Source organism: Panthera leo, chromosome A2 (assembly GCF_018350215.1).
Source record: "Panthera leo isolate Ple1 chromosome A2, P.leo_Ple1_pat1.1, whole genome shotgun sequence".
In the NCBI taxonomy this organism is placed as follows: domain Eukaryota; kingdom Metazoa; phylum Chordata; class Mammalia; order Carnivora; family Felidae; genus Panthera; species Panthera leo.
The window spans coordinates 22,061,126-22,080,184 of record NC_056680.1 but is presented as its reverse complement, the minus strand read 5'-3'; the positions used below and the strand labels follow the sequence as shown (position 1 = coordinate 22,080,184).

General features: G+C 47.2%; 1 protein-coding gene and 1 long non-coding RNA gene across 17 annotated transcripts in view; one reads left to right on the top strand and one right to left on the bottom strand.

Moving 5' to 3' along the window:
- Positions 1–18,406, top strand: part of CHDH (choline dehydrogenase) — a 39,675-nt gene extending 21,269 nt beyond the window's left edge. For 2 of the 3 annotated variants that reach the window (XM_042929681.1, XM_042929680.1), the window contains 7 exons: positions 8,769–9,527; positions 10,128–10,279; positions 11,162–11,291; positions 12,258–12,392; positions 13,621–13,763; positions 14,256–14,358; positions 15,088–18,406. In XM_042929681.1, coding sequence (XP_042785615.1) covers positions 8,825–9,527; positions 10,128–10,279; positions 11,162–11,291; positions 12,258–12,392; positions 13,621–13,763; positions 14,256–14,358; positions 15,088–15,506 — 1,785 coding nt within the window. In that variant the 5' untranslated portion in view covers positions 8,769–8,824 and the 3' untranslated portion in view covers positions 15,507–18,406. The remainder of the gene's footprint in view (positions 1–8,768; positions 9,528–10,127; positions 10,280–11,161; positions 11,292–12,257; positions 12,393–13,620; positions 13,764–14,255; positions 14,359–15,087) is intronic. The other variant, XM_042929682.1, reaches the window with a different exon arrangement.
- On the bottom strand, positions 10,835–17,460 carry LOC122214464. Of its 14 annotated transcripts, none has more exons than XR_006199880.1 (6): positions 17,368–17,460; positions 17,165–17,254; positions 16,918–17,048; positions 16,320–16,440; positions 13,761–13,986; positions 10,835–11,331 (listed from the first exon to the last, which is right to left on the bottom strand). It is a non-coding gene; the product is annotated as an uncharacterized LOC122214464 (long non-coding RNA). The 14 variants fall into 14 exon arrangements; XR_006199883.1 differs by having other exon boundaries at positions 10,835–11,328; XR_006199885.1 differs by lacking the exon at positions 10,835–11,331 and adding an exon at positions 11,338–12,113.
- Positions 18,407–19,059: the final 653 nt, after the last annotated feature.

Below are 19,059 nucleotides of genomic sequence, written 5' to 3'. Positions count from 1 at the left end.
GTCTAAAATTAATATATTCAGTCTAATTGTTTTTTTGTAGACTGTTTTTATATACAGTTTATGTGGTGCGTCTATTTTTCCATTTTTTTATTACCTGTGTCCTTGTATTTAAAGTGGTGTGTTTTTTTTTTCTGTAGGCAGCACATACTTGAGTCTTTTAAAAAATTCCACCTGACAATTTCTGTATTTTTATTAGAGTGTTTATACTATTTACAGTTAATGTAATTATTGATATGGTTTGATTTAAATCTAACATTTTACTATTTGCTCTTTATTTGTCCTATCTCTTTTAAGTTTCTTTTACCTCTTGATTATTTTAGATTATTTTATCTCCACTATTGATTTATTAGCTGCAATTCTTATTTACTTTTTAGTGATTATGATAGGGTTTACGATATATACCTTTCACTTATCACAGTATACCTTCAAATAATATTGTACCACTTCATGTAGGGTATAAAAACTTTACAAAAGTATACTTCTATTTCCCCCATCCCATACTTTGTGCTTTTATTGTTATATATATTTTAATGCTACATATATTATAAACCCTATTATATATTTTACTACCTTTGCTTTTGACAGTCAATTATATTCTGAGAAGATAAAAAAATAAGGGGAGTTTGGTTTTTTGTCTCATTTTTTCTTTGTTCATTTGTTTCTTAAATTACACATATTAATGAAATTATATGGTATCTATCTTTCTGTGACTTATTTCACTCAGCATTATACCGTCTAGATCCCTCCATGTTGTTGCCAATGGCAATATTTCATTATTTTTTATAGCTGAGTAATATTCCATTGTGTAATACACCGCATTTTCTTTATTCATTCATCTATCCAAGGACACATACGTTGCTTTCATATCTTGACTATTGTGAATAATGCTCAATAAACAGAGATGCATATATCTTTTTAAATTAGTGTTTTTGTTTTCTCTGGGTAAATACCCAGAAGTGGAATTACTGGATCATATAGTATTTCTGTTTTTAATAATTTGAGGAAACTACATTTTCCATAGTGGCTGCACCAATTTACATTCCTACCAATAATACAGGAGAGTTCCCTTTTCTCCACATCCTTGCCAACACTTGTTTTTTCTTGTCCTTTTGATACTAGCCATTCTGGCTGGTGTGAGGTGATTTCTCATTGTGGTTTTGATTTATATTTCTGTAATGATTTGTAATGCTGAACATCTTTTCATGTGTCTGTTGACCATCTGTATGTCTTCTTTGGAAAAATAGGTCTATTCAGGTCCTCTGCCCATTTTTAAATTAGATTATTTGTTTTTCTGGTGTTGAGTTGTGCAAGTTCTTTATCTTTTTTGGATATTTACCCCTTATCAGATAAATCATTTTGTAGATATTTTCTCCCATCCATTCATTCTTCTCTCAAACATCTTGTGTTTTCATTTTGTTGATGGTTTCCTTTGCTGTGCAAAAGTTTTTTAACTTGATGTAATCCCAGGTTTTTCTTTTTTCTTTTCTCTTTTGTTTGCTTTGCCTGGAGAGACCAATCCAGAAAAATAATGCTAAAGCAGATGTCAGAATTTACTATCTATGTTTACTTCTCTGATTCTTATGGTTTTAGATGTTACATTTAGGTCCTTAATCCATTTTGAGTTTATTTTTGTGTATGGTGTAAGAAAGTGGCCCAATTTCATTCTTTTGCACATAGCTGTCCCATTTGCCCAACAAAAAGAGACTTTTTCCTATTGTGTATTCTTGCCTTCTTTGTGATAGATTATTTGACCATGTAAGTACAGGTTTATTTCTGGGCTCTCTGTTCTGTTCCATTGATCTATGTGTCTGTTTTTGTGACAGTATCATACTGTTTTGATTACTATGGCTTTGTAGTGTAGTTTGAAATCTGGGAGCATTATATCTCCAGCCTTGTTCTTCTTTCTGAAGAATGTTTTGGCTATTCAGGGTCTTTTGTGGTTCCATACAAATCTGAGGACTACTTGTTCTAGTTCTGTGAAAAATCAATTGTTACTTTGATAGGGATTGCACTGAATCTGTAGATTGCTTGGTGAAGTATGGACATTATTATTTTTTTTAAAATTTTTTTTTAACGTTTATTTATTTTTGAGACAGAGAGAGACAGAGCATGAACGGGGGAGGGGCAGAGAGAGAGGGAGACACAGAATCAGAAACAGGCTCCAGGCTCTGAGCCATCAGCCCAGAGCCCAACGCGGGGCTCGAACCCACAGACTGTGAGATCGTGACCTGAGCTGAAGTCGGATGCTTAACTGACTGAGCCACCCAGGCGCCCCAAGTATGGACATTTTAATGATATTAATTCTTCAGACCTATCTTTCCATTTATTTGTGTCATCTCCAATTTCATTCGTTGATATCTTATAGTTCAGAATACAGGTCTTTGATCTCCTTGGTTAAATTTATTCTTAGGTATTTTATTCTTTTTGATACAATTGTAAATGGGATTATTTTCTTTATTTCTCTTTCTGCCAGTTTATTATTAGTGTATAGAAACTCAACAGAGTTCTGTATATTAATTTTGTATCCTGCAACTTTACTGAATTCATTTATTAGTTCCAGTAGTTTTTTTTTTTTTAATCTTTAGGTGTTTTTGTTTTTGTTTTTTAATCTATAGTATCATGCCATCTGCCAAAAGTGACAGTTTTACTTTTTCTTTACTAATTTGGATGCCTTTTATTTCTTTTTCTTGTCTGATTGCTGTGGCTAGGGCTTATGGTACTATGTTGAATGAATGTGGTGAGAGTGGACATCCTTGTCTTATTCCTGATGTTAGAGGGAAAGCTTTTAGCTTTTCACCATTGACTATGAAATTAGCTGTGGGTGTGTCATATATGGCCATTATTATTTTGAGACATGTTTCTTCTCTGCCCGTTTTGTTGATAGTTTTTATCATGAATAGATGTTGAATTTTGTGATTTTTTTTTCTGTATTTATTGAGAGGATTGCATGATTTTTATTCTTCATTTTGTTAATATGGTGTATCAGGTTGATTGATTTGCAAATATTGAATCACCCTTGCATCCCTGAAATAAATCCCATTGATTGTGGTGAATGATCCTTTTAATATATTGTTTTATAATTGGGTTTGCTAATATTTTGTTGAGAAATTTTGCATCATTGTTTATCAGGGATATTGGTCTATAATTTTCTTGTAGTATCTTTGTGTGGTTTTGGTATCAGGGTAATGCTGGCCTCATAGAATGAATTTGGAAGCATTCCTGTCTCTTCTATTTTTTGGAATAGTTTGAGAAGGATAGGTATTAATGCTAATTCAAATGTTTGATACAGTTCACCTGTGAAGCTATCTGGTCCTGGACTTTTGTTTGTTGAGATCTTTGTCATTACTGATTCAATTTCATTACTACTAGTAGGTCTGTTCCAATTTTTTTTTTATTAAAAAATTTTTAACATTTATTAATGAGAGACAGAGAGAGACAGAGCATGAGCATGGGAGGGGCCAAGAGACTGGGAGACACAGAATCTGAAGCAAGCTCCAGGCTCTGAGCTGTCAGCACAGAGCCCAACACGGGGCTTGAACTCAGAAACTGAGAGATCACAACCTGAGCCGAAGTAGGACGCTTAACCAACTGAGCCACCCAGGTGCCCCTGGTCTGTTCCAATTTTTTTATTTATTCCTGATTCAGTCTTGGAAAATTGTATGTTTCTAGAAATTTATCCACTTCTAGGTTTTTCAGTTTGTTGATGTATAATTTTTCATAGTTGTCTCATAATCCTTTGTATTTCTGTGGTGTTGGTTGTAATTTCTCTTTTTCGTGAGTTTTCTTTTTTTTCCTTGATGAATCTGGCTAGAGGTTTATCAATTTTGCTTATCTTTTCAAAGAACCAGCTCTTAGTTTCATTGATCTTTTCTATAGTGTTTTTTTAGTCTATGTATTTCTGCTCTGATATTAATTCCTTCCTTCTGCTGACTTTGGGCTTTCTTCTTTTTCTAGTTAGATTGAGATTTTTGTTTGTTTGTTTCTTGACTGTATCATTATAAATTTCTCTCTTAGAACTACTTTTGCTAAGTCCCAAAGATTTTGAACCATTGTGTTTCCATTTTCATTTGTCTCTAGATATTTTTAAATTTCCTCCTTTATTTCTTCATTGACCTATTGGTTGTTTAGTAGCATGTTGTTTAGTTTCTGTGTGTTTGCGTTTTTTTCTAGTAATTGATTTCTAGTTTCATACCATCGTGGTTGGAAAAGATGCTTGATACGATTTCATGCTTTTAAAATTTATTGAAACTTGTATTTTGGCCTAACATGAGAGCTATTTTGGAGAACATTACATGTGCACTTTAAAAGAATGTATATTCTGTTGTTTTGGGATGGAATGTTCTGTATATATCTGTTAAGTCTATCTAGTCTTAATTTCCATTCTAAACTACTGTTTCCTTATTGATTTTTTTTGCATGGATGATCTATCTAGTCTTGAAGTGGGATTTTAAACTCCTCTACTATTATTGTATTACTATCAATTTCTCCCTGTAAGTCTGCTCATATTTGTTTCATATGTTTAGGTCCTCCTATGTTGGGTGCGCAGATATTTACAATTGTTATATTCTCTTGTATTGATCACTTTATCATTATGTATCTCTTGTTACAGTCTTTATTTTAATGTTTATTTATTTTAGAAAGAGAGAGGGTGTGAGGGGGCAAGGGGCGAAGAGAGAGAGGGAGACAGAATCCCAAGCAATCTCTGTACATTTGGCACAGAGCCCGATGCAGGGCTTGAACCCACAGACTGTGAGATCATGACCTGAGGGTTTTTTTTTGTTTTTTTTGTTTTGTTTTTTTTTTTTTTTTTTGCTTCCAATATCTTTTTCCACTTCTTCACTTTGAATCTGCTTGTGTCTATGTGTCTTTAGGTCTGAAGCAAGTCTTTTATAGACAGCATATAGATGGGTCTTATTTTTGTATTAATTCAGTCATCCTGTGTCTTTTGATTGAAGCATTTATCCATTTACATTTAAAGTAATTATTGATAGGTATATACTTATTACCATTTTGTAAATTGTTTTCTGGTTGTTTTTTTGTAGTTGTTCTATACTCCTTTCTTGCTCTCTTCCATTCTGATTTGGTGACTTTTTTTAGTGTTGCGCTTTGGTTCCTTTGTCTTTATTTTTGCGTACTTATTACACATTTTTGGTTTGTGGTTACTATAAGACTCATATATGACATCCTCTGTATGTAACACTCTATATTAAGTCAGTCATTTAAGTTTGAACATATTCTGAAAGTACTACATTTTTACTCTCCTCCTCCATGTTTTAATGTATATGACATCATATTTTTATATCTTTTTGTGTATCCCTTAACCAATTTTTGTAGGTATAATTGATTTTACTACTTTTGTCTTTTACCTTCATACTAGCTTTTTAAGTGATTATGTTATTACTATGTTTGCTTTTGCCAGTGAAATTTACTGGTGAATTTACCAGTGAAATTTACTTTACTTTTTGTTTCCTTTCATAATTTTCTTCTAACTATGATCTTTTCTTTTCCTCTTAAAGAGATCCCTTTAACATTTCTTGTAAGGTTGGTTTAGTGGTGATGAACATTTTCAACTTTTGTTTGTCTGAAAAACTATCTCCCCTTTAATTCTAAACAATAACTTTGCCAGATAAAGTATTCTTGGTTATAAGCTTTTTCCTTTCAGCACTTTGAATATATTATATCCCTCTCTTCTTCTTGCAAAGTTTCTGCTGAAAATCTGGTGATAGCCCTAATGGGGTTTTCCTTCTATGTAGCTATTTGCTTTTCTCTTCCTGCTTTTAAGATTCTCTGTAATTTCTGCCATTTTAATTATCATGTGCCTTGGTGTAGACCTCCTGGGTCCATTGTGTTAGGGGATTTTTGTGCTTCCTGAACCTGGATGTCTGTTTTCATCCCCAGGCTAAGGAAATTTTCAGCTCTTATTTCTTAAAATAAGTTTTCTTCCCCATTCTCTCTCTCTCTCTCTCTCTCTCTCTCTCTCTCTCTCTCTCTCTCTTTTCTCTTCTCTTTCTGGGATCTCTTTAATGTGAAGAGGTTAGTGTTAGTACACTTGATGTTGTCTCAGAGGTCCCATCATCTGTCCTCATTAAAAATTCTTTTTCTTTTTGCTGTTCACCTTGGGTGCTTTCCCCTACCCTGTGTTCCAGATTGCCAAGCTGTTCCTCTGCATCCTCTAATCTGCTGTTGATTTCCTCTATTGTTCAGTTACTTTTAGTCCACTCTGACTTGTTCCTTTTTATATTTTCTGTCTCCTTGTTGATGTTCTCTCTGAGCTCCTCTACTCTTCTCACAAGTCAAGTGAGCATCCTTATCACCATTACTTTGGATTCTTCAACAGGTAGATTGCCGATCTCCACTTTGCTTAGTTCTTTTTCTGAGGCCCTGTCATCATCTTCTGTTTGGAACATATTCCTCTGTGTCCTCATTCTGTTTGACTCTGTGTTTGTTTCTGTGCATTAGGTCGGGTAGGTATGTCTCCTGGTCTTAAAAGTAATGGCCTTGTGCGGAAGTGCAGTCTCCCCTGGTCACCAGAACCAGGCACTCAAGGAGTGTCCCTGTGCGGGCTGCTTGCTCCCTCCTGTTGCGACTGGGCCACAACTTGTGTGGTGTAATGATGGGCAGGACTGGTCCCTGGTGTGGCTGGCTGAATGGCTCGGCTGTAGCCGCTGCAGGCATGCTGGTGTGTGGTGCCGGCTGTCTGCTTCCCCAGGGCAGGTGTCACTTTGGAATGGTGCCAGTCCTGGCCGAGGCTGCCTTCCAGGTGTGCTGGGGCAGGAGCCACTTTGGAGGGACACCTGCTGGGGCATGTGGGTTGGGTGGTGTGGGTCCACAGGGGAATGCTGGTGGGGGATGAGTGATGCCAGCAAGGTGGATGAAGTATCAGAACTGGCTCCTGTAAGCAGCCAGCCACCTAGGCTGAAGGAGGGCAAGAAAAATGGCGTCACCAGCACTTCCATCTCTGGAGAAATCTCCTACAGATCCCTGCCCTTTCAGCAAACGTGGTAAAATTAGTCAATAAATCTTCTTCACATTTAAGCCAGGTGCTTTTCAAACTGCTGCTCTCCTGTTGGGTCTCAGACAGAGTGATGTAGCGCACTGGCCCTTTAAGAGCAGACTCTTGGTTTCCTATAGCCCTCCAGCTCTCCCACAGTTAAGCCTACTGATTTTTAAAGCCAGACATTATAGGGGCTCATCTTTCCGGGGCACATCCCCAGGGTGGGGATGCCCAGTGTGGGGTTTGATCCCCTTGCTCCTCAGGGAGGACCTACTCAGGGAGGGAGCAGACCTCCTCTGGGATGGTATTCTCCCCACTTGTGGCCTGTGTGCCTGGGGTTTGGTTCCCGACCATGTCTCTGACCCTCCCACCCTTCTTGATAGGACCTTCTCTTTACGTCATTAGCTGTGGAATAGCTGGTCTGCCAGTCTTCAGGTGGTTTTCAGAGTGAGCTGCATTCTGTGTACTTGTTGCCCTCCTGTGTCTGTGGGAGGAGGTGAGCTCAGGGTCCTCCTCCTTCACTGTCTTCCCCTGCTTCTAATCTGTGTCTCTCAAATTTGTGTTAAATGCTGGACCTTATGTGTAACAGGACAGTAGTGACCTAGGTAAATAGTATTAATGCCTAGAAAAGAACATGCCTTCATTCTACCAGGTCATCAGTGTGGAGTGTTGAGCCACGGCTGGGAGTTGAATGGTGGGCACTGCTACCCCCTACTAGTATGGGGCCTGGAGTGCTAGAAGTCTCTTCGGTGTTCTGGCTTTCAGTAGGCCCTGGGGCTTCTTTCTCCTGTGCCTGAGTAAACGGGGGTCTGGCTCTTTCTCTACACTCTTACCTCTTAGCCCGCCTCCAGTGGTAGGCTGCTGTTGTTACTTGGGGCAGGCTCATGGGCGGAGGGGGGGAAGAGGGTTTTTTTGAGGCTCTTTAGCTCTCTTGTGGCGTCAGTCTTGGGCAGGTCTCGGGTGGGGCTCTCTCAGGTGTTCTTGTGTCAGTAGAGTGGGATATCCTGGTTCTTTTTCACCTCTGTGCACTAAGTGTGTTGGGATTAATTTGCACATTGTTGGGAAAGGCCCCTCCAGAAACTATTGGCATTTGGTTATTTGAACTCCAGCACTCCACAGAGTGAACTTTGAAGATTGTAGCTCTGACCCCATCATCTGCTGAAAGCCGTCTAGGACACCCATGGCCCTCAGGTCAGAGGCTTTGAGCTTTGCAGCCTCCAGCCCCTCACTCTGCCCTTCCTTCAGTTACTGAAGTCTTGTCTGTCTCCCTAGCCCAGCCCATCAGTCTTGAGGGCAGATTCTTGTTCTCTGTGTACTGCTAGAGATGAAATGGTGCCTGGTAGGGTCTCAGCAACTGCCTTAGGCAACGAACAATGAGTGCAAGCCTAGAAAGCCCTTACCTCCCCTGCATTCCAGCAGATAGACAGACACCTGCCAGGTCCAGGTTCAGGCACACATGTCACAGAGAGGCCTTTCTGGGGACCACCCCACTTCTCAAGTTTAGAGAGGAGCCTCTCTCCTGTGCTCCCAGCCCTGTGTTTGTCAGCCCTGGCAGGGATCTCACAGTACTGATCTCCTGTGTCAACCTCTGCTCCCTCCTTCTAGTTCCCCAGCACAGGGACTTGCCTGCCAGGCCTGCCTCACCCAGCCTGAGGTGGGCACTTGGTGAGCCTGTGGGGGACTTTTGCGGCGCTGATGCAGCTGCTCCAGCTTTGGGCTGATCCTGTAAGTGCATGTCAAGTTAAAAATTTTAAAGCTTCTTTTCCTGTTTTAGGAACAGTGAGTCATCACACTCCTTTTGGTGGATGTACGAGGACTTCAGCTGGAAGCATGTGGAGTGTCCTGCGAGGCTGGAGGAGAAGGCATCTGAGAGCATGGGGAGCCCTGGGGCGGCAGCGGCCCCCCAGCGTCCGTGCTCTGGCCAGCGCGGGCCCCGGGACTGGGGACGAGTACAGTCACGTGGTGGTGGGTGCGGGCTCGGCGGGCTGTGTGCTGGCCGGGCGGCTCACCGAGGACGCGGACAGGCGTGTGCTGCTGCTGGAGGCCGGGCCCAAGGACGTGCTTGCTGGGAGCAAGCGGCTCTCGTGGAAGATCCACATGCCTGCGGCCCTCGTGGCCAACCTGTGCGATGACAGGTACAACTGGTGCTACCACACGGAACCGCAGCCAGGCCTCGACGGCCGCGTGCTGTACTGGCCGCGCGGCCGGGTCTGGGGAGGCTCGTCATCGCTCAACGCCATGGTCTACATCCGCGGGCACGCAGAGGACTACAACCGCTGGCAGCGGGAAGGCGCGGCCGGCTGGGACTACGAGCACTGCCTGCCCTACTTCCGCAAGGCGCAGAGCCACGAACTGGGTGCCAACAGGTACCGCGGCGGCGACGGGCCACTACACGTGTCCCGGGGCAAGACCAACCACGCGCTGCACCGCGCCTTCCTGGAGGCGGCGCAGCAGGCTGGCTACCCCCTCACTGAGGACATGAACGGCTTCCAGCAAGAAGGCTTCGGATGGATGGACATGACCATCCACCAAGGTAGCACAAGGCTCCCGTCCCCCATCTCCCTGGTTCCTCCTTTTGCCCATCACAGCCCCATCCCCCTGCCCCCATCATGGTCAGTGAGAATAAACGGGCTAGTAAGAGGCCGAGATGACGGAGGTCTCACGCCTCCTACAGGCCACAGAATACAATTCGTAGCCAGTGAGAAATGACTTGGAGACAGACTCTCGGGCATCCTTTAGGCCTCTGGCCTCTGTTGTGGAGAGTCAGCTCTTTGACCAAAGAGACTTACAGATGAGGAAACTGAGGCAAAGAGCACTGAAGTGCCTTGCACACAGCAGGACAGAGGCAGGGCCTGGGTTGACCCAGGGCCCTTGCCTGCCTCTATAGAGTTCTTACCCCCTTGTATTAGGTGCTCCTGGTCATCCTGTTGGGAGTGGAGGGTGTTTTTCCACCCCAGATGGATGTGGATTTCAGTCCTGCAGAGACTTGGTTTTAGCCCTACTTTGCAGGAGGAGCTTGTCCTGCCAGGGGAAAGGCACATTCCATCTTTCTTCAGCCCCAGCCCCACCCTCCCACCCCCACATCAGGCAAAGGGGCAGGGGCTGTGCCTGATCGCCTTGCTCTGTCTGCCAGGCAAGCGCTGGAGCACAGCCTGTGCGTACCTGCACCCAGCACTGAGCCGCCCCAACCTCACCGCCGAGGCCCAGACGTTTGTGAACAGGGTACTGTTTGAAGGCACGCGTGCAGTGGGTGTGGAGTACATCAAGAATGGCCAGAGGCACCGGGTGAGTGAGTTACTTCCAGGCTGGCGCAGTCGAGATGGAAGGGAATGAGCAGTCACCCTAGTGGTCATGCTTAGTGTGGGTAGCAGTTGGTCTCTTATCCCCAGGGTCTCAGAGGTGAGGAAGCCCTCAGTCCAGCCACCTGCAGAGAGCCCATGGTGGCTCCTGTGAGCCTCTGTCTGCCCCTCCCCACCTCAGGGCAGGCTCCTAGAACCTTCCATACCTTTTGAGAAATTGATAGGTTTGTACTAAGGCTTTAAAAACCACAAATGTGATCATAATCCATATTTCAACACTACACTTTTTAAAAATATGTATTCATTTATTTTTGAGAGAAAATGTGCAAGCAGGGGAAGGGGCAGAGAGAGAGAGAGAGAGAGAGAGAGAGAGAATCCCAAGAAGGCTCCATTATGTCAGCACAGAACCCAATGCAGGGCTTGATCCCATGAACTGAGCCAAAATCAAGAGCCAGATGCCTAACTGGCTGAGCCACCCGGGTGCCCCCAGCACTATGCTGTTCTCCACTTAGCAGTGTGTCAGGATCATTCTGCCTCTATGTGAAGATCTGACTCACTGCTTGCTTTATTGAAGCTGCTTGTTGGAGTGTCTGGGGCTCTACAGTCCCGTTTTTAAGACCATCGTTACAGCGTGACTGTTGCAGAACGTATCAGCATGTGAAGCACGCTTTAGTGTCGCACCCGCACCCGGGAGCTGCATGTGTGGAGCGCCCTTCATAGAGCGGCCCGCTGAGCATCCCCTTCCTTACTCTGGGGCCTGGGAACGGAATCCCCACCCACCACTCGGGGACATCACACCAAGGCCACGCTCTCGGGGTTTTGTCTCGCTTTTCAGGAAGCGTGACCTGCGTGCCTCTGCCTCTTCCAGGCTTACGCCAGCAAGGAGGTGATTCTGAGCGGGGGCGCCATCAACTCTCCACAGCTGCTCATGCTCTCGGGTGTCGGCAACGCAGACGACCTCAGGAAACTGGGTATCCCGGTGGTGTGCCACCTTCCCGGTGAGCTCCCTTTGCTGCTGCTCCTCAGAGGGGGCCTCTGCTAATAAAACAGCTTATTGAAGTGCATTAGCGTGGAGCTGGGGAGGGGGCAGCAGTCAGCTTTCCTCAGAACGGCCACATTCTTCCCACGAGCCTCACTGGACAGCCCTATCCCAGGCACCCCAGTCTTTGTGTTGTTTTTCCCCTTTCCTGGCCCTACTGTCCCACTCAGAAGTGATGCCCCTCCAGCAGCGAGCTTCCACCCGAAAAGCCCACTGGGCCAGGCTCGGATATGTCACCAGGGCAGCCCAAGGGTGAGAGGGGTCCAGGCCTATGTGTTTTCTGTCCTCAGGACTCAGCAGCAGCCCTGACATTAAAGAAGCCAACTCGGTGTTTCAGAGCATGCTTTTCATGTTAAGACAATTATTCCAAGCCTAAAATTTATCTTACAAACTGTCTTTAATGCCCATTAGGGCTTCTTGTCTCTCTTATAACCCAAATTGCCCCCAAAATGACCCTTTGTGTATTGAGGCTTTATCAGAAGAGGTTTGTGAAAGTGCTGGCCTGTGACAGTGTCTGCCCAGCATGACAAGCCCTGATTCCCTCCTTCTCTGGAGGTGCAGGTGGGGCCATCGGTCCATCTGACAACAGCTTAGTGGTGCCTGCTGAATGCCTGGGCCCTACCCTCAGGGAGGGTGCTGCATGGCAGGAAGGCATCGGGATGGTTACAGGGACTGCCCCGGGAGTGAGTGATAAGGGCAGGTGGCTTGGGCAGCATGAGAGGACTAGACTTGGCAATGAGCGTAGGGATGGCGTCCCAGGAGGCGACCTTTAAGCAGAAACCTGAGGAATAAGCAGGAGCTGGCTCAGCAGGTATGTGGATAGGTTTAGGGGAAGTTTTCAAAACCAGGGGAAGTCGAGAGGCCAGGTACAGCTAATAAGCCCCTCTTGGAAGCCATCTTTCCTAACCATTCCCTCCCGTTTCAGGAGTTGGCCAGAACCTGCAAGACCACCTGGAGATATATGTCCAGCAGGCATGTACCCTCCCCATCACTCTCCATTCAGCACAGAAGCCCTTGAGGAAAGTCCGGATTGGTCTAGAGTGGCTCTGGAAGTTCACAGGTGGGTGTCCTGGTCTGGGACCATAGTAGAACTGGTCTGTGGGCAGCACAGCCTCCTCCCTAAGGTGCTGAGCAAGGGCTCTGGCTTCAAGTCACTTGTTCAGAACTTAGCTATACCATTTGCCTCAGCTTTCCTATCTGCATGATGGGGATACATAGTCCTGCCTGGAAGGCTGTTGTGAGGACCAGATGAGGTGGCCCAGGGCCTGTCCAGGGTGAGACTCCCGAACCTGGGTGCCACTCTTCCTTACAGATAGCCAGGGATGGCCTCATGCTGGACACCCTCTGGGGTCCAAGGAGCCTGGAGAAAAAGCACACTCAGCATCCATTTCTCAGCAGTTTCAGTTTGTTTTTGGAGTCCCAGAGCAGTCCCCGGGGTAGGAAGTGGTGCTTTGAAATCGTATTCAGCATGTGTTTCTCCCACACCTGCCACGTACTGTGTGCTGTGCCAATAAGGCAGGTTCCCTTGAGGAGCTTACACTTTGGTGGGGTCGGTGGAAAGAAACCACGTAAACATGCTTAAGTTTTAAGATCAGGGTGTTAATAAAGTAGAGAATGGTGACACAGTATATCTGAGAGCTAGGGAGAGTATGTACAAAGGCCCTAGGTCTAGGCATCTGGTGTTCGAAGAACAAGTCTGTTGGGCCAGAGAGACTGCAGCATGTTGAGAAAGCAGGGGTGCGATGGAAGAGACTCCATCATGAGGGTAGGCCGGGACACCAGCAAGGAGTCCACTGGAGCTGCCAGTGAGGAGGGGGTCTCAGCCTGGGCTGAGGGAGGGGGTGGGGGGGTATTGCCAAGTAGATGGATCCCAGTAGATTTTGGAGCTGAAGTCAGTGAGGCTTTCTGAGGGTCAGATGGTGGGCGATGAAGAAGAAGAGGAGGAGGCAGGGACAGCTCGAATGTCTGACTTAGGCCTTGTATGAAAGAACAGCCTGTCAGGGGTAGAGCCTGGGGTGGGAAAGTTCAGGATACCGGGCCACATCAGGCCTCACAGTTGGGTCTGTGGTGGAGGACGCCGGGGGGGGGGGGGGGGGGGGGGGGGGGGCGTGGCAAAGCCGAAAGGCCCTTGGCATGTAGCTGATGTTAAAACCTGTGGTGTTGGGTGAGCCCACCTGAGGGAGAGATGCCAGAGTTGAGCACATGGGTCCAGGCAACAGAACAGAGGCCAGGAGGGGTGAGGGTGGGGGGCAGCCTGCCATGCCCTGATCCACTCTTCTGATCCTCAGGGGATGGAGCCACAGCCCATCTGGAAACAGGCGGATTCATCCGGAGCCAGCCTGGGGTCCCTCACCCGGACATCCAGTTCCATTTCCTGCCATCCCAAGTGATCGACCACGGACGGGTCCCCACCCAGCAGGAAGCTTACCAGGTGAGCAGACAGCTTCATCTTGTCATCAAGCAGCGCTCTGCTCACTGCAGCAGGGCCCTCGGGTGGGGGTGGGGTGAGGCTCAGGAGCCTATGCGCTGCCCCCCAGCTGCTCAGTGGGTCGGAGGGGAGAGGAGGAGTCTGGAGTCTTCATGAGGCAGTGTGTGTGGTACGTGGAAAGCGGAGACCTGCGCCCAGCTGAGGGCAGATGCTCTAGGGATCTAGACTGCCAGAAATAGACAAATGAGGCCAACGGCCCTGGGATTTCTAGCCCCTGGAAGTTTAAGACATCAGGTATAAAGCCAGGAAGCAGCAGTGATTCAGCAAGGTGATCACTTGTGGAAGCGGGGAAGGGGGTAAGATGCAAACAAATACTAAAATGTGTCTGCTCTTAATTGCCTTTGGATGTGGAGTCTCAGCCCACAGGAAACCCCAGGGCCTAAGCTACTGACTCAGAAGGTTGAAGGAGGTCACAGCTTCCTCTGGTTCTTCTAGGTGCATGTGGGGACCATGCGGGGCACGAGTGTGGGCTGGCTCAAACTGAGAAGTGCCAACCCCCGGGACCACCCGGAGATTCAACCCAACTACTTGTCAACAGGTAATTCTCCAACCCCTCTGTTTCCCCCGGGCCTGGGCTTGCCGAGTCATTTGTTCAATGAATGAATGAATGAATGAATGCCTTCATGGGGTTTACATTTATCTCTGAATCCTACTCCTGGACCACATTTTCTGAGACACATCACCCCCGCCCCCCGCCCCAATTCTAGGCTATAAACTTGGCACATGCTGCTAGGTAGTGCCCTGGGGCCCTTGAAGTAACCCTGGGATGTCCTTTTACACAGCAGGAGAGATTTGTAGCTTTCAGAACAATCTACCAGAAGGTGCAAGGAGATCTGGCTGTGTACACTGGGGCTCACGGAGACTGTTGCTCGTTACTCTGAGTTTCGTCCAGAAGCAGATTACATTCCTGGGCCTGCCTCTTTGCATGCAGCAAAACCGAGCACTCCCCACTGGGCAGGTCTTGCTCGATAATGACCCGTAGCGTGCTCACAGCCACACTGCCGGAGGCAGGGTGTACGGTCTCACCTCCAAGTTACACCTAGGGCCCCCGGGGCAGGCTGTGTCCACCTAGGGTGCTGTTTGCCTTCGTGGGATGCTGCTTGGTTGCAGTCTAACTGACTCTGAGTAGGTGACAGGCAATCTGGTGGCTCCATGTCCCTGAACTGTGTCCCCTGGGGCAGCTTACTGAGCCTCTCTGTGCTCAGAATCTGTTGGCAGAGCCAGCATGGTAAAAGGAATCACCTCACCTATTTCTTCTCATCAACAGAAGCCGACATTAAGGACTTCCGACAATGTGTGAAGCTGACCAGAGAAATTTTTGCTCAGAAAGCCCTAGAACCATTCCGAGGGAAAGAGCTCCAGCCAGGAAGCCACGTGCAGTCAGATAAAGAGATAGATGCCTTTGTGCGGGCGAAAGCGGACAGCGCCTACCACCCCTCGTGCACCTGTAAGATGGGCCAGCCCTCTGACCCCACTGCCGTGGTGGACCCACAGACCAGGGTGCTTGGAGTGGAAAACCTCAGGGTGGTTGATGCCTCCATCATGCCCAGTGTGGTCAGCGGCAACCTTAACGCCCCCACCATCATGATCGCAGAGAAAGCAGCTGACATCATCAAGGGGCAGCCTGCACTCCAGGACAAGGACGTCCCTGTCTATAAGCCCGGAAGTCTGGCCACCCAGCGCTGAGGCAGTCACTGCCTGAGAAGCCTCCTGACAAGCCAAGAGGGTCAGCAGAGTCCCTGCCCTTAGTGTCCTTTCCTGAAACTGTCTAGAATGTTAGGATTCAGTGGCTGAGAATGGGTTAATCTCTTAGGATGGGAGACCAGTATCAGGGCGGCAAAGCAGGTTTCTTTTCCCCAGCATTTTCCTGCGGGCCCCTCCCCCTGCCTCCTGAAGGGGCAGCAGAGGGGACCAAGGGACAGGCCAAAGGAAGATGATGGTTAACTTCTGCCATGGCCTTGTCTTAATAGTCCAGGTTCTGGTCAGACTTGAGGGAAGTGGTTCCCTCTCAGGCCTCCCTCTTAAGGCGAGTCGCTCTAAGAGCAGGGTGCTGTGCCCAGAAGCTAGGTGGTGGCTAGACCACACTGGGTTCTCAGGGTGGGGGCATCCCCCGCCTCAGGCTGCACGCTGTAGCTGAGGCCTGTGCGTAAGCCTCCGGTGTCCCTGTTTGGAGGGCAAGCTGCCTGCTGGGAGAAACACAGTCTTCCCCCGTGCTTCCCGATCTCACTCCCAGTTGGGCCACTCTGAGGGCCCACCTCGCCAGTGCTCTGGTTCTTACTAAACACAGCCCAATGGGAAGATTTCTGGACCTTGATCTAAAGAAGCTTCTGGAGAGTCTCTTCCCTACCATAGGTTTCATGATTTAGCATTTTAAAAGATTTTCCTGTTACCAGGGAAACCTAGAAATCCAGAGCAGACCCCACACACCAGACCACTGCTCCATGCCAAAGCAGCTGGCCCAAGAGGACCCTTTCCCATCAGCCTGGGGAAGTGACTCACAGCGGACAAAGCCGGCTAATTCGTATTCTGCAGACATCCACAGGACCCGACTGGGATGGAGCTGAGGCTGATGGAAAAAGTTGTCAAGTCAAACTAGGTACCTGATCCTGTAAAAGTACAACTGAGTGAAAGAAAAAATAAGTTGGCAAAGATTTGAGTTGGGGGGGGGGAGGGGGGTGGAGAGCAGATACAAGAAGCATTTAAAATAGTTCTTTGATCTTTAAACTTCCTATAATCCAATAATGTAATCCAGTAACTTCTTTTTGAATGGAGATGCCTTAGCCAGACTGCTCTCACAGGGTAATGGAAATAAATGTGTTTTGGATGGATCTTTCTAAAGATCTCCAAGGCCACTTCCCACAGCAGGGGAGAAAAGGATTGTTCCATGGAAAGCTGCTGTGCTAGACACAGAACAGGGAGGGGAAGAAAATGGGGGCGTTACAGGCTTCCCCCAGGGTCAGAGTGGATCGAGGTGTCATGGAGGCCAGACAGCCACAACTTGTGTTTGTGAGACAGACCTTCCAGAAAGATGGAGAGAAGAAAACCATGACACCTCTCCTTCCTTTAAAAATTTTAAGTGGCTCTGGTTTACTCTTACCTGTATCTTGCTGCATTTTCTGTCCCAAGGGAGGTTCTAAATCTGCCAAGAGATTGATTTCTTCTAGGGAAGTCCCCGTGTGCCCCCGCATCCGTGGTCCACAACTGTCAGCCTCAGGGCCTGGGAGCCGCCTGCAGGGGTGAAGGAAGATCAGAGGAGGGCAGCTGCCAATCTCACTGCTCTGAGGGCCAATGAGTGACAAGTTGGGTAGGTGGAGGGGTCCAGGCCTGCCTGTGACTGTGCTGACCTTGTCTAGTGCGGGTAAGCCAGGTGACACAGCCATTCTATTCTGTGGTGGTCTCAGTCTCTGGAGCAGTGGCTGCTTTGCCTCCTGTGTCTGTATTGTAAGATAAGCAGAGGTGAGAGGAGGTACGTGATCTTGCACGGCTGGATTACATCTAGGCCCCTCTCCCACTCTCGGTCACTGAGCCTCATCCCATATGATCATACAGTGTAGCCAGATGCAGAAATAGAGTGGACCGCGAGTGTTCTGTATCCAGGCCCCACAGAAGTCAAGGCGAAACACTGTGTTGTCGGGGTTCAGCCACAAGATGGAATAGTGTGCTTTGAAGTGGCTCCTCGCTCCAGCCAGGACAGGGGAGCGTGCAGCCGTCTGGCGGAGTGGAATAGTGGCCCGTGTCATAATAGGCCATCTCGAGGTTCCATTGCCATGAGGGAACCTTCAGCCTCAGAAAGAGGGCTGTTGGCTGGGGAAGCCAGAGAGGGGAGAAAAGTGCCTATCGGGTTAGGGAGGCTGAGCTACAGTCAGGCATCCCTTGGGGGCCCCAGAGACCAGGCCAGCACTCAGCCCTGAGAGAATCTTTTTGAAGCCCCTTGGCAAAGCACCCATGATACCTAAACAGAAGAATGTACTTTTCAAAAAACGGTTGAAAAAGTGTAACAGGAAGCTGTGTATATACCTGAATGGGCTCCGGGCATGGACCCCTTTGAAGAAGACTGCGTTCAAGCTGCCGCGTCAGCAGAAGGTTCTTCCTGGTAGAACGGAGGACAGACGGCACGGAAACTGGAGCAGCTCACCAGCAGCATGACCAGGAATGGCAGGTCCTGGAAGCCGGATCCTGGCTTCCAGACGTGCAGCCTCTCTGCTTCCGGGGCAACTGTAGGAATCCTCATTTCCATAAAATCAGATAGCTTCTCCTCTCCAGCCAAACTCTTTTCCTCCCCACAAAGGCTGTTTCCTGTTTCTACCAACTTAACATCAGAGCTAATATCTACATCCTTTTCCCTTAAAACCTAGAGGGAAACACATGCCTTCTCCACCAGCCCTGTTCTGAGACCCAGGCCGTCTCCCATTCCCTCTCTCCTGCCACCATCCCCACAGGGTGTCTGCAAGGCCACTCTCGCTGGTGCTCCCATGTTGGAGGCAAGGGCCCCAGGCCTGCTCCCCATTCTCCTATTCTGCCCTCTGAAGCCCCCAGGAAGGAAAGAATACTATTTTGGAGAAATAAAAACTTTGTCAACAATGAGAGCCCAGCTGGTATCTGTTTTTGAGTCTGGTAGGAGCTGGAGCTCTGTGCCAGACGATAGGTCTGTTGCTGACCAGTGTTCAGAACAAACCAACGCCCATCATAACAGCAGAAACCTTTGTAGGAGAACAGGCAGTTGGCAAAGACACTAAAGACCATAAAAAATAATGTGAAATAAACTGCCCTGGTTCCTTTCATAAGCGTGGGGTCAGCAGTGAGGTAGGTAAAGCCCATGCTGTGTGCCCTGTGTACCAAGAGGCTTCCCAGGCTTGGGCAGACTCCCAGAGCTAGAAAGCCCCGTCTGGCCAGGCTGCCAGGATAGAAACCAGAGAGAATGCTTAATGAGGATCCTGCTCATTGGTAGTTAAATCCAAGCTGACATATTTGTGATATTAAGAAAAACATGAGAAACCAAATGTACTATTTTTTAGGGGGTGGGAGGGGGCCCAAAAAGGAGAGACATTTAATCTTAAAACTTTCTAAAGCAAAGAAAAAAATAACACATCCTCTACAACTTCAGTTTTGTTTTTTTTTTTTTTTTTTTTTTAACAAAGAACAACTTAATGGTTGATAGGAGATTGAACCAGGCTTAAAGCAGACCTGTTAAGAGCAGTACAGCTTATAAAAATGCTAGTTTTTACTGACTGGAAAAGAT